This window comes from Gossypium hirsutum, chromosome D05 (genome assembly GCF_007990345.1).
Source record: "Gossypium hirsutum isolate 1008001.06 chromosome D05, Gossypium_hirsutum_v2.1, whole genome shotgun sequence".
NCBI lineage: Eukaryota > Viridiplantae > Streptophyta > Magnoliopsida > Malvales > Malvaceae > Gossypium > Gossypium hirsutum.
In genome coordinates this window covers 15,655,451-15,671,298 of record NC_053441.1, presented here as the reverse complement: position 1 = coordinate 15,671,298, position 15,848 = coordinate 15,655,451, and the positions used below count along the sequence as shown (strand labels likewise).

The 15,848-nt window shown below is 33.1% G+C and overlaps 1 protein-coding gene across 1 annotated transcript; it reads right to left on the bottom strand.

Annotated features, from left to right (window-relative positions):
• Nucleotides 1–12,913: 12,913 nt before the first annotated feature.
• Nucleotides 12,914–15,020, bottom strand: LOC107905894 (plastid-lipid-associated protein, chloroplastic). Its single transcript, XM_016832676.2, has 3 exons — nucleotides 14,072–15,020; nucleotides 13,695–13,890; nucleotides 12,914–13,455 (listed from the first exon to the last, which is right to left on the bottom strand). Exons 1-3 carry the CDS (start codon nucleotides 14,542–14,544, stop codon nucleotides 13,144–13,146), a joined length of 981 nt encoding a protein of 326 aa, XP_016688165.1. The 5' UTR covers nucleotides 14,545–15,020; the 3' UTR covers nucleotides 12,914–13,143.
• Nucleotides 15,021–15,848: the final 828 nt, after the last annotated feature.

Below are 15,848 nucleotides of genomic sequence, written 5' to 3'. Positions count from 1 at the left end.
TTATCCATTTACTTTAATTCTTTTGGGCCCATTTGTCACTTACCATCCTTAATCAAATTAGGGAACGGTCACGGAAAATTGAGTACTTCACTTTCACTTTGCCATAGTATAACTATGGTCTTACGTATGATCACTTATCACTTGTCCCTGATCAGATAAGTGTAGCCACCTATCACTTTGTTTCTTGATCAGATAAGTGTAGCCACTTATCACTTTGTTTCTTGATCAGATAAGTGTAGCCACTTATCACTTTGTCTCTTGATCAGATAAGTGTAGCTAAAGCTATCACTTATCACTTTGTCTCTTGATCAGATAAGTATAGCCGAAGCTATCACTTATCACTTTTCACTTGTCACTTGATCAGATAAGTGTAGCCGAAGCTATCACTTATCACTTTGTCACTTGATCAGATAAGTATAGCCGAAGCTATTACTTATCACTTTCCACTTGTCACTTGATCAGATAAGTGTAGCTAAAGCTACCACTTATCACTTTGTCACTTGATCAGAAGTACTCAAATCCGGCGTTCCGCTCAATTTGATCATTTATTCATATATCAGGCTTACCAACATGTGTTAATTCATAAACCATTCATGGTATTATTTCATGCCAAATCATATACTGAATATACCATACACACATACTATGAAACTTTATTTTCACACATGAGCTTAAACCATGACCAATAATGCACAAAAATAAGCATCATTCATATTTCATCGTTTATGAGTTATAATCAAACATATGACCATTTATACACGAATCATTCATATATTTCCCAATTTTCCTCCTCCTCCTCTCCATTCCACATCCTTAATGTGTATAACACACTTAAACAACATTAACCATAATTTCAATATTCACTAACATGTATATTCAAAGCTGTTTATCCGAGTCAGAGTCACTAAATTATTTTTATCCGGAGCTACAGAGCTCCAAATTAAGATCCGTTAATTTTCCCTGAAACTAGACTCACATATCTTCATACCATAAAATTTTCATAATTTTTGGTTCAGCCAAATAGTACAGTTTATTCTTTAAAGTTTCCCCTGTTTCGCTGTCTGACAGTTCCGAACACTCTTCACTAAAAATTAATTATCTCATTGTACAGAATTCGGATGATGTTTTAGCTTGTTTCTTCTAAAAATAGACTCATTAAGGATTCTAACCATATAAACTATAACTCATAATCATTTTTGTACAATTTTTAATGATTTTCCAAAGTCAGAACAGGGGAACCCGAATTCATTCTGACATTGTCTCACAAAATCTATTATATCTCATGATTTACAATTCCATTGCTCACATCATTTCTTTTATAAGAAACTAGACTCAATAAGCTTTAGTTTCATATTTTATTCATCCTCTAATTCAATCTCTACAATTTTTGGTGATTTTTCAAAGTTACACTACTGCTGCTGTCCAAAACTGCTTTGGTGCAAAATGTTGATTTCCATTTTGCCCCAAATTTCACAGTTTATACAATTCGGTCCTTTCTCAATTAACCCCTCAATTAATCTAATTTTCTCAATTAGTACTTTACTAGACATTATAAGTTGTTACACAACTATTGAAATTCAGAATTTCCACATATAACTCTATCTTCAAACTCTTTTACTATTAGGTCCCAAACATTCACTTTCTATTCAATTCTTTCAATAAAATCAGCATATGAACAATTTAAAGCTCTAATTTCATGCTAAATCATCATATACTTCCAGCACATATTCATATCAACTTTCAACTTCTTTCATAAAATCAAAAACTAATGGATTTAACAAGTGGGCCTAGTTGTAAAAGTCATAAAAATACAAAAATTTCAAGAGATAGTAAAGAATTGAACTTACTTGTAATAAAAATATGAAGAACCAGCTTGAAGAAGCCCTTCCATGGTGTTTTAGCTGATGAGAATTCAGAAAAATGAAGAGAAATCTAGATAATTCCACTTGGGTCCTAACTTTATTAAGCAAATTTTACAATTTTCCAATTTTGCCCTTAATTCTCCTTACTTTCTTGCTGATTTCATGCCTCTGCCGTCCAGCCCAAATAGACCTTGGGTCTATTTGCCTTTTAAGCCCTCTTCCTTTTATCATTTAAGCTATTTAATCATTTCCCAAAATTTTGCATTTGTTACAATTTAGTCCTTTTAGTTCAATTAATTATCGGAACTTTAAAATTTCTTAACGAAACTTTAATACTAACTTTTTAACACTCCATAAATATTTATAAAAATATTTATGGCTCAATTTAAAATCCCCGAGGTCTTGATACCTCATTTCGATTCTAATTATTTTAATATTTATTTCTAGTGCACAATTCACTATTTCAAAAATTTTCCTAACTTCATATTTAACTTATACTTACTAGAGTAATAATATTTTCTACCCATTTGTCGAATTTAGTGATCTCGAATCACCGTTCCGACACCTCTAAAAATTCAAGCCATTACATTTTTTTTTCGTCAGATTTGTGGTCCCGAAACCACTGTTCCGACTAAGCCTAAATCGGGCTATTACAACTCTCCCCCCCTTTAGGGATTTTCGTCCCCGAAAATCTTACCAGATGGTAGGTTAATGATTTACTTCCACAGTATATTTCAAATTCACACATGATTTTGGATTTTCATATCTTTTATAGATAATCACATAGATTCATAAGAAAATCAGGATAGCGATATTTCAGCATCTGAAGCTACACAAAGTATCGAAAAATTACAATCCATATAGAATGATATCCATTTTGATAACCTGAGTAGTTTTCAGAACTATCAAATATTTCTCTCTTTTTATATTGTCCTCATTTTCTAATTCATTCACTTATCCGACCACATTATTATTCTCCCGTACACGAACTTCTGTAACACTACACTCGTAAGCTTATTCAACCAAAATCTCACAAATTTCATTGTAACATTTTACTAATATGGGGGTGAGTGTAGTAAAGCCTCAAATTTATCTTACACATAAATGCGCATAACACATACCATCACAAATAGCCAATTCATTACTAAGTTCACATTCTCAAAGCATTTAATAAACATTTGCTTTTAATCACTTTTATTCCCAACACAAAATTCTAACTCAAATCACTAATTCACAATCAAAATTTCTATATAGCATCATAATCCAAATATCATAACTCATATGCTTGTATAATTATAACATTCATCAATAAAAAAAATGTTTTATTCTTTGATCCATACCTTTATGAGTTTCAACTCATAATCAATACATTTTCACTCAAACATTTTAATATTTATTTCTATACTATTAGAATTAACTCAGTTGAAAAATATATCTGTCTCATCAAGATAATTTTCGTCATAGAACAATACTGATAAGGGGGTGATGGTAAAGTCATAAATCTTTCAACTTGCTCTCATAGATACATATATATATATGATTTTGTATTCATCATCAATGTAATACCATCATAACCACGTAATTCATTCCAAGCAAATTAACACATCTATTTATTACAAATGTTTTCTGTCACTCACAATTTCACACAACGAATTTACTTACTCAAGCTCAACGTTAATATCTATTTAAATTCCAATACTTGGCTTCTATTTTACTTACCGACATTTGCCAAATTAGAGAACGTCTTACGGAATTGTGTACTTCGTTTTCTCGATGCCATAGTCCAACTATGGTCTTACACGTAATCACAAATCACATACCGATGCCATAGCCCAACTATGGTCTTACACGAAATCACATATCACTTACCGATGCCATAGCCCAGCTATGGTCTTACATGGAATCACATATCACACATATCACTTACCGATGCCATAGCCCAGCTATGGTCTTACACGGAATCACATAATCACATGTTCACATGTTGCCATGGTCAAACCATGGTCTTTTCCGTCAATTCATCACATATCACTGAACGAAAGTACTCATTCCTGCGTTCTACTCAATTTGACTTCCAATTCAATTTTTCATACTATTATAATATTCATGGTTTAGACATAAAACAAAATATCTTATTATTTTTAATTTAACAATTAAACATAAGATTCTATCATATGAACATACTAATTTCACTTATTCAAGCAGATGTACATACACACGTTCCATCTATTTAAGTAAATTTGCTTATCATATTCACTTAATCAAATATGTTGAGCACATAGCATTATATAATCACCAACATACTTGGATGAGCTTGTCACAACATCAACTTTTTTTTTTAACTTATAGTCATCTCTTTTCATACATGAACACATCCATATCACAAATTTTTATACTTACCTTTCCAAATTCCAACATAACGTGAGTATATTTCATTTATCTCAATATCATTTTTAGCATTATCGAAAATAGCTCGATTGAAAATCATCTCTGTCTTAACAAAGCAATTTCGTTAGAGCCCGGAGATATCACATCATCAAGAGTAATAACATGGCATGTATAGCTAGGCTCACATATGCTACGTTTGGTCCGAGAACCGACTAAACCGTAGCTCTGATACCACTAAATATAACACCCCTTACCCGTATCCAACACCGGAATAGGGTACGAGGCATTACCAAAACACATACACTTGTAAACGTATTTAACCGAGTTATAAAATTTCATCAAAATTAAAACTTTCAAAATAATTAACATGTTTCTATAACTTTTCACAATATATCCTCAAAATATTATAATCATAATAATTAGGGCCTGCGAGACCCGATACATACTCATGCAATTTAATGCTTCATTTCCATTTCATTCAATTCGCAATTTCTCATGCTCATAATTTAAATCATATCACTAGCAATTTCCATTTAATTCACGTACAATTCAATGACATCAAATTCAAAACTAATACGTATTTACCATTTAACTCAATGTTTATTGATTATACCATTCAATAACACATTTATGAAATTCTCAATTTAGCAATGAAAATATCACTTTAGTTTGAATAACAACATCGTCCTGATATAAATACACTACCACTTATCCATTTACTTTAATTCTTTTGGACCCATTTGTCACTTACCATCCTTAATCAAATTAGGGAACGGTCACGGAAAATTGAGTACTTCACTTTCACTTTGCCATAGTATAACTATGGTCTTACGTATGATCACTTATCACTTGTCCCTGATCAGATAAGTGTAGCCACCTATCACTTTGTTTCTTGATCAGATAAGTGTAGCCACTTATCACTTTGTTTCTTGATCAGATAAGTGTAGCCACTTATCACTTTGTCTCTTGATCAGATAAGTGTAGCTAAAGCTATCACTTATCACTTTGTCTCTTGATCAGATAAGTATAGCCGAAGCTATCACTTATCACTTTTCACTTGTCACTTGATCAGATAAGTGTAGCCGAAGCTATCACTTATCACTTTGTCACTTGATCAGATAAGTATAGCCGAAGCTATTACTTATCACTTTCCACTTGTCACTTGATCAGATAAGTGTAGCTAAAGCTACCACTTATCACTTTGTCACTTGATCAGAAGTACTCAAATCCGGCGTTCCGCTCAATTTGATCATTTATTCATATATCAGGCTTACCAACATGTGTTAATTCATAAACCATTCATGGTATTATTTCATGCCAAATCATATACTGAATATACCATACACACATACTATGAAACTTTATTTTCACACATGAGCTTAAACCATGACCAATAATGCACAAAAATAAGCATCATTCATATTTCATCGTTTATGAGTTATAATCAAACATATGACCATTTATACACGAATCATTCATATATTTCCCAATTTTCCTCCTCCTCCTCTCCATTCCACATCCTTAATGTGTATAACACACTTAAACAACATTAACCATAATTTCAATATTCACTAACATGTATATTCAAAGCTGTTTATCCGAGTCAGAGTCACTAAATTATTTTTATCCGGAGCTACAGAGCTCCAAATTAAGATCCGTTAATTTTCCCTGAAACTAGACTCACATATCTTCATACCATAAAATTTTCATAATTTTTGGTTCAGCCAAATAGTACAGTTTATTCTTTAAAGTTTCCCCTGTTTCGCTGTCTGACAGTTCCGAACACTCTTCACTAAAAATTAATTATCTCATTGTACAGAATTCTGATGATGTTTTAGCTTGTTTCTTCTAAAAATAGACTCATTAAGGATTCTAACCATATAAACTATAACTCATAATCATTTTTGTACAATTTTTAATGATTTTCCAAAGTCAGAACAGGGGAACCCGAATTCATTCTGACATTGTCTCACAAAATCTATTATATCTCATGATTTACAATTCCATTGCTCACATCATTTCTTTTATAAGAAACTAGACTCAATAAGCTTTAGTTTCATATTTTATTCATCCTCTAATTCAATCTCTACAATTTTTGGTGATTTTTCAAAGTTACACTACTGCTGCTGTCCAAAACTGCTTTGGTGCAAAATGTTGATTTCCATTTTGCCCCAAATTTCACAGTTTATACAATTCGGTCCTTTCTCAATTAACCCCTCAATTAATCTAATTTTCTCAATTAGTACTTTACTAGACATTATAAGTTGTTACACAACTATTGAAATTCAGAATTTCCACATATAACTCTATCTTCAAACTCTTTTACTATTAGGTCCCAAACATTCACTTTCTATTCAATTCTTTCAATAAAATCAGCATATGAACAATTTAAAGCTCTAATTTCATGCTAAATCATCATATACTTCCAGCACATATTCATATCAACTTTCAACTTCTTTCATAAAATCAAAAACTAATGGATTTAACAAGTGGGCCTAGTTGTAAAAGTCATAAAAATACAAAAATTTCAAGAGATAGTAAAGAATTGAACTTACTTGTAATAAAAATATGAAGAACCAGCTTGAAGAAGCCCTTCCATGGTGTTTTAGCTGATGAGAATTCAGAAAAATGAAGAGAAATCTAGATAATTCCACTTGGGTCCTAACTTTATTAAGCAAATTTTACAATTTTCCAATTTTGCCCTTAATTCTCCTTACTTTCTTGCTGATTTCATGCCTCTGCCGTCCAGCCCAAATAGACCTTGGGTCTATTTGCCTTTTAAGCCCTCTTCCTTTTATCATTTAAGCTATTTAATCATTTCCCAAAATTTTGCATTTGTTACAATTTAGTCCTTTTAGTTCAATTAATTATCGGAACTTTAAAATTTCTTAACGAAACTTTAATACTAACTTTTTAACACTCCATAAATATTTATAAAAATATTTATGGCTCAATTTAAAATCCCCGAGGTCTTGATACCTCATTTCGATTCTAATTATTTTAATATTTATTTCTAGTGCACAATTCACTATTTCAAAAATTTTCCTAACTTCATATTTAACTTATACTTACTAGAGTAATAATATTTTCTACCCATTTGTCGAATTTAGTGATCTCGAATCACCGTTCCGACACCTCTAAAAATTCAAGCCATTACATTTTTTTTTCGTCGGATTTGTGGTCCCGAAACCACTGTTCCGACTAAGCCTAAATCGGGCTATTACAAGGAGTAAAAGTTTTGAGGGAAAAGTAAAAAAGTTTGGGAGTTTGGGGTAAAAATGTAAAATATTATAGTTTAATATTCGAATTATTCGAATTCGAAAACTCAACTCGATTCGAACTCGAAATTTGAAAAAAAAATTCGAGTTGATTCGAATAACTCGATTCGTTTAACTCGAAATTCGAATTTTTTTTCGATTTTTTCGAGTCAAATCGAATTTTGCTTACCCCTACATGAGATAAGTGAAATAGGATATTTTTAAGTTGGGGGCATTTTGGTCATTTAGTAATTAAAAGAATTAAAAAAGCCAAAATAGCCAAAAAAAAATTGTCCATCTTCAAGCCTTGGCTGAATTTCACAAGGGGGGAGCCATTAGGGTTTTCAAACTTCCAAGCTCCATAGTAAGTGATTCCAAGCCCCGTTTTTAATGTTCTTTACGTTTTTGGAGTCCCGGTAACTTGATTTAGCTTATTCTAGCAATAATTTAACCTAGGGTTTATATTTGAAAAAATACTCATAGGTGAAATGTGTTTATTTTGATTTTTTATGGTAAAATATGAAGCTTGAAATTATGTTAAACAACTTTTGCTAAGCGATTTTAAGTGAAAACGAGTAAAACGACATAATCGGTAAAAATACCTAATGTTCATAAGTAAGTGTTAGGGTGGGAATTCGATGTTACCATAGAAGGAAAAAATGTTCAGCATGTCATAATACATAAGAATAAGGGATGAATTTTAATTTACGAGCTTTGGGGCAAAAGTGTAAATATGCAAAAGTTTAGGGGAAAAATTGTAATTTTTCCAAAGTTTGGGTCAAGAACTGTTTTGATAAATGTGAGTATTAAATAAGTCAAATGTGTTATTATATATCAAGAAAGAAGTGAAATCGACCTTGATCAGAGAAAAGAAAAGATTAAAGACTAAATTGCTAAATTTTTATATTGTTGTACTAAAATAAGTTATGTGTAAATAATAGCAATATATTTTTATAAATTATGAATTATATTTGATATGTGAATTAATATTGAATTTGGAAGGAAAATTTTTCATGAATTATTCAAGTGATAAAGTGTTTAAAATAATGTGTTAAGTATAAATTCCTGGTTGAACTTAGGAATAGAAGTGGATACAAGTGACATGTCACTGGAGACCAATGTTACAATGTTACAGTGAGTCCCCGGTCCTGGGTGATCTAGCATGTGTTACAGACACCTGATAGCTTGTGTGAGCAGGCCCGTGGACATTTCCAGTGTTATTGATCAGTGGTAGCTTCGGCTACATTTCAGTGGTAGCTACGGCTACCACTGACTACATATCAATGGTAGCTTCGGCTACATATCAGTGTGGCACTTATGTGCTAATTCTCTATGTATCTGTGTATATTCCGAGTGTTCAACGGAAAATTGACTAAGTGAAAATACATGAGATCATGTAACGATTAAGTGTAATTGAATGATGAATATATGTGTGGAATTGAAATGAATAGTGATCGAAAGTGAAAAAGTGAAATTATGAAATAGTAGAATTAGCAACAAAATAGTTTTAGACAGAAACTGTTGTGTGACTTTGAAAAATCACCAAAAATGGTGGAAATCGAATTATAGAGTGAATAAGATATGAAATGAAATCTTAATAAGTCTATTTTTACATAAAAGAAACAGAGCAAGCAAAAGACTTATATATTTTGAGATATTTTAAGTTTAGTGAGACAGGATCAGAATGAGTTTGGAATCCCCTGTTCTAACTTTGAAAAATTGTTAAAATTGTAACAAAATAATTACAGGCTAAAATTTATATGTTTAGAACCCTGAATGAGTCTATTTTCAAGTGAAATAAATGTAAGTACCATCCGAATTCTGTACATTGAGATAATTAATTTTTAGTGAAGAGAGGTCAGAACTGTCGAGCAGTGAAATAGGGGAAATTTTAAAGAATAAACTGTACTTATTGGCTAAGCCAAAAATTCTGAAAATTTTATGGTAAGAATATATGTGAATCTAGTTTCAGGTAAAATTAACGGATCTTAATTTGGAGCTCTTTAGCTCCGGATAAAAATAATTTAATAACTCTGACTCGAATATATAACTTTGAATATACCTGTGAGTGAATAGTAAAATTATAGAAAATGTTATTTATAAGAGTGTTATGTATATTAAGGATGTGGAATGGAGAGGAGGAGGAGGAAAAATAAAATATATGAATGATTTGTATATAAATTGGTCATATGCCGATTATATTTGATAAATGTTGAATTAGAAATCACATAATGTTTCATTTCAATTAGTTATTATGAATTGAATTGTAAATTCATATGGATGAAACCAAACAATTATTTGTTAGTATTATGCATGACATAATGTATTATTCTATATATATATTCATGGTTGAATTATGATTGTTGAGAAAGATAGATAAATTGGAAAGAAAGTTCAAATTGAGTAGAACGCAGGGTTGAGTACTTTCGTTCAGTGATAAAGACGAATTGACAGAAAATACCATGGATGGACCATGACAATAAGTGATATGTAATTTCGTGTAAGACCATAACTGGGCTATGGCATCGGTATATGTTATGTGATTACGTGTAAGACCATAGTTGGACTATGGCATCGAGAAAATAAAGTACTCAATTCCATAAGACGTTCACTAATTTGACAAAGTTTGCAAGTGTTACATGGACTCACACTCAAGTGATAGATTTATTGTGATTGTTGAAGTTGAATTCAATTAAGTGATTTCACCAATTGGATATTGTATTTGGCAAGATGTGTTAGTGAATTACATATTTATGAAATGATATTTGAAGTTCAGTAAGTGATATATGAAATTAATATGAAAAGATTTATGATTGTTATTAGTATTGTTTTTGACATAATGTGGATTCTTCGATGCTGAAATGATTTAACGGATTTATTGAGCATATGAATGAGTATGAGACTCATACGAGTTAGTATAGATTTGTACATGTGTCTTATAAGCTTTGAAATGATAAGACTTGTGAATTGTGAATTAATCTGTGTGAAAGTATATGGGATAAATTAACGAATCTTTACAAGATATTGAATATTTAATATATTACAATGGTTTAATAGGAAAAATATGACGATACAAGAATATGATGATACGGATCAATTCAGGTACTTGCGAAAAGCAAGTAATAATTGATAAATTCATATGACGAGAAAGTGAAGGATTATAAGTTCATATATGGCTATGAAATGAACAAATGGTGATAGCTATAAGGCTTGGATCGAATGAGTATATATATTGGGCCTTGTAAGCCCTAATTAGCGATTCGAAGATAATATTTTGAAATTTTTTATTTGTATGAAATTTTATAACTCAGTTTAATACGTTTATAAATGTATGTGTTTTGGTAATGCCTGGTACCCTATCCCGGCGTCGAATACGGGTAAGGGGTGTTACAATGTGACATCGCCAGATTCGACCATAACGTTTAGGTCGGGTTTGGGGTGTTACAAAGATGAGACAAGAAGCATCAGTAGAGGGTGCTTTTCGAGCAAAGTTTGAAAATTCAGGAGGCAAAAACAAGAAAATTAAAGATGAGACCAGCAATAATAACAACAACGAAACATGTTTCTCCAACGAGAAAATGTGGTAGTATTGGGCACATAGAGCGGGTCTGTAAGTCTCAATAACATGAAGAGGCAAAAGCATCTATTGAGCAATAAGAAGATGAGTTCCTTTTTGTGGCGACATGTTTCTCCAATGATTCTTGGTTGATCGATAGCGACTACACAAATCACATGACCAATGACCCAACACTTTTCAAAGAACTTGATAAAATTATCATTTCCAAAATAAAAATTGGAAATGATGAGTTTATTCCAGTTAAGGGAAAAGGAATGGTTATTGAAAGTTTAACAAGTTTGAAACACATAATTGATGTTTTATATGTGCCTAATATTGATCAAAATCTTCTAAGTGTTGGGCAGTTGATTGAAAAAGGATTCAAGATCATATTTGAAGACAAATGGTGTTTGATCAAAGACTCAAAAGGTAGAAATGTATTCAAAGTAAAAATGAAAGCGAAAAGTTTTGCTCTAAATCTAATGGAGGAGAAGTCAACAATGAAGTAATTGCTAGAGACTCCTCAATACTTTGATGACAACACCGATGATGTTCCAGTTCGTGACACAAAATCTTTATCTAAAATTTATGAAAAGTGAAATATTGTTGTATTTGAGTCTGCTAAGTTTAAAGAAGTTGAGAAGGATGACAAACGGATTGAAGTAATGAGAGAAAAGTAACCCGAGGCATTCCAAGTCAAGGGATAGGAGGAGAAAGTCTACACATTAAATAATGCCTCATGTGGTCTTAAACAAACTTCTAGGGCCTGGTACAACAAGATTGATAGATATCATTTGAAAGAAGAACAAAAAATTGGTGAAATCAAGTCTATTTTTTGCAAGACTAAAGATCAAATTGCAGATATATTAACCAAGGCTCTTTCAAAAGTTAGATTTAAAGTTTTAAGAAATAAATTAGGTTTTTGCAATTATTAATGCAAGGAGGAGTGTTGAGGATGTGCCTTAGACTTGCTTAATAATAAGTATGTAGACCAAGTTTTAGGGATTTAAATTTTTGTTACATGATTTTAGGAGTAAGTTAAGTGTTTGTGGCATGCTTTTTAGGAGTAAGTCTTGCAGGTTTTTGTTATTTTTTTGCTATATAATATGAACAATACAATAGATTATAGTGTGCTTTCAATATATCTTTCTTTCATATTTTCTGTGTTTTATATTATTGCTAAAATACCAACAAAACCTCTTCATGCTTTTGCTTTCCCTGGCATAAGAGATAACAAGCATAGACTCCTCTCTTTATATATTTCAATATTTTCTATTTATCAAATTTGATTGCAGCCTACAATCAGGTTTTATCCTTGTGTATCAGTGTATGTATGCTGACCTAATCATTTCAGACAATAAATAAAGCCTTAAGCATGTATAAGGGTGTTCTTCACCCGTTGTTGTGCAGATTGATGTTGATCTTTGTGCCCTTTGTTATAACTTCCCTACTTTAAAGCCTGGAGTTAAGGATACACAGAGTCGAATTAAGACCATGCCAATGATACGAATAACCTGCCTTTCTTCGTAGGTTTTCCTCACAGATCGACATATAACAGCATACATACATGCAGAAACATCAATAATAAATTTTCAAGACTACCCAAAACATTCATCTTTCTTTGCACCAGGAAATGTACCAATTAATCTCGTATTCAAGAAGATTAATAATAAATTACTGATTAGTGAACTAAAAGTATCATAAGGTGAGATATAAAGTTTGTCCGCACATCCGTCACTTAAGGGTGTCTATCTAGCTTTCAGAAGGGAAAAATGGAAAGTGGGACGACAATGTGGTCGGTTTGCTTTGGTGCTGTTCCGGAGTGAAGGCCTGAAACATTTGGTTGAAGATACATGAATAGGCATATATATAGATGATATGTCTATATGTTTCAAGTAGTATATACCAACTCTTCCTTGCTTGAGACAGCAAGTTGGAACCAAGTGTTACAACAAATAGAGTCCATGACCATGTATTACCCATATAAGTGTATAGTTCTGACATTCTGTCTTAATAAAAACCACGACAACAGATAACTCTAATACATAGCTGAGGAAGAAGAAGAACCGGAACCCAGAGTTTAGTTCAAGAGAGCGCTGCCCTCCTTGACGAGCACAAACACACTCCCAGCATCTCCCCTTGAAATCCGCAGTTCATCGTCAAGGTATGTTGTAAGCAACCATGATTCAGCATTGCTGTTTGATAATGGGATCTTCAATGGCGGTTGGCTGGAAATGGTCTTTGCAACAGATGAAGCTGTGTCTTGCACAGAGGTCAGCAAGCCCTTAATAGGAGTGAGATCAATTTTTTGTCCTAGAAATTCCACATTTTCTGGTAACACTATGGAGTCTGTCAGCTGGGGAGTTCCAATTATGCCTTCTTGAAACTTGATCTGCATAAATATTCATAAAGAAACAAGAGTAAATTTTTAAGTTACATCCAAAGTCCAGATCTTTAATTTCTTTTGCATTAAGCAAAGCATAGCAGTTTCCTCTACTAGCATAGTCATGATTAAAGAAAACTTAGATACACCAGATAGGCTCAGTTACGTTCCAAATATTGGTTGTGAAAGACAAAAACAACTTCACTATTAGTTTTAACAGAAGAAAAGTAGAGCGGTAAAGAACATACCTGCACACGTTTGGGGCTTCGAACCTCGAATTTAGCACTGGTGCTAATAGAACTTGAGGCCAATGGTCCAGCGAACTGAACAGAGTTCTGCACAGTGAGACTTTCGGCATCAATGGTCTGTGATATTTCCTCCACCTTAACTAAAGGAAATTGACCCCTTGACAACAGTGGAAACAGACCCGGGAATGATGTGTACCTGAACCACAATTCAATACATCAAACATCAGCATGCGTTAGATTGTCCAACACTACGTCTGCTTTTTTTATGATTTTATTTTTCATAGTTTTCTTTGGTCTAAGTTACATATAAGTCTATTAACCAAAGTCCATCAACCGAAGTTTTTTTATTAGCGGCAAGGGCAAGACAAAAAACTTACTTGAGAATCCATTTGCCATTGAGAAGAGGCAAAGCCTCAGTTGGTGCTGGAGTCGGGTTCTTGGCCTCGAGCTGAGTTATAAGCTCAACAATCTCAGCTCTGGTCTCACTGCTAGCTTTCAAGCCACGATCCGTCCCATAAAACGAATCCACCAAAGCTTTCTTCAAGCTCTCTATTTCCCCCGCATCGTCAGGCTTCTTCTCTTCCGCCACGGCCACTCCAGGACTCTCGATTACAACTGGCTCCTCCTTGTCCGGGCCCCATTCGTCGTCGGCGTCCGAAGCACGGACCTGGAAAACAGGCCTTGGCTGGACTGATTTCTGGGTCAAAAATTGAGATTTCTTGATCGAATTCTGAGTTGGTTTTGTAGAGTTTAGAGGCAGAACCGGAAGTTTTGAGGTAAAGTTACTGTTTTGTGGGGTTATTAAGAAGGTCTTGCATGGAAAGTTATTCAATTGAGAAACAGTAGCCATGGGTGTCTAGGTTCCAAGTTATAAAATTTACAGAGAAGAAAACAGGGGAGATCGATATATGCAAGTATGACCATACAATTTCAACAGTGACCAAATTAAAAGAAAACCACGACGTAATGTCCTAAATAATTGTCAATGAGCATCTTGGGGGAGATTTTATGCTTGTCATGTCCATGTTTTTGACACGTGGAGTCTTGCAGGAAGAAGACAACAAAAAAGAAGGGCGAGTGGTGAGGAGGGATTGTGTATCGCAATTGAATTCAGTAACTTGTGATGTGTCGGCAAATTGCAATGGCAAGTGAGCCTTATTGGCGTGAAAACCACTCCTCGAACCTTCTAACCCTAAAATATCTCTCTCCCAACCTATTCCTTTGAATTGAAAGTTGAAGCCGGTTATATGATTGGTATACTAGACAAAATGATAGGGGATTCTAGAATTTTTCTTTTTCTCAGAAAAATTATTTAATAATGTTTAATAGATCTACAATTACAAAACTGAAAAAGATTTAAATGTTCGGAGAGAAAATAGAAAACGAGATTGGGTAGACAAGTTAGGTTTCCAATTAATGTTCAATCAATGGCTGTAACATATTTAGGGTAAATCTTTGTCAGCAGAGCAGTCCTTCTGACTGAAGCAACAGAGTTTATAAGGAATTTGGTGCTTCAGTTTTAGGGGCGCTTCCATAGTGTGTTGAATTTGGAAGTGATGTGAGTGGGTGGACATTCGGGGCTATAATTTGTAGCAGTGGACTTAAGCATAAATGCTGATAAGGAGAGATGGGGATGATGCAATTTTGTTATCAAATCAGATTTCAATCATCTGCATAATTTTAATATCACACACTTGAATATATAATTTATGATTTCTTTTACCTACTTTGCTCTAACAGCACAAAACTATGCAGCAGTTATTACATAAGGTTTAAGAACATTTATATCACAGTTAGTTAAATGCATAGTTTGTTAATACTCCTAACCAGAGCATTCTTCTCATTCGGCATATGGATTCCCAGTGAAAAACCCATCTCCAATGCCAGCCCATATTCCAACTTAGTAACTGAACAAGAACCAGTGTTTGGATTGTATCCCATTAACCATCGACCTGAGGAGTCTCTCAAGTCAATTCCCTTCAATGCTTCATCTGAATTCAATTTCATCCAACCAAATGCATGAGCTAACCAGCCAACAAGGCACAAGCTTTACAGTTTTAACAGCCTGGTGGCTGCTCGTAACACTACTGTTGAACACTGACTTTGCCTAAGCTAGCAATGCCTTGCGCATGAGTGTTATAGGAACCATAATGG

What these genes read in the sequence shown, in the direction of transcription:
- LOC107905894 (XM_016832676.2), bottom strand. Translation starts at nt 14,544, where the DNA reads ATGGCTACTGTTTCTCAATTGAATAACTTTCCATGCAAGACCTTCTTA. An exon ending in AATGGCAAATGGATTCTCAA is followed by an intron (nt 13,891 to 14,071) that starts GTAAGTTTTTTG and finishes ATTGTGGTTCAG; the next exon opens with GTACACATCATTCCCGGGTC. An exon ending in GAAGCCCCAAACGTGTGCAG is followed by an intron (nt 13,456 to 13,694) that starts GTATGTTCTTTA and finishes ATATTTATGCAG; the next exon opens with ATCAAGTTTCAAGAAGGCAT.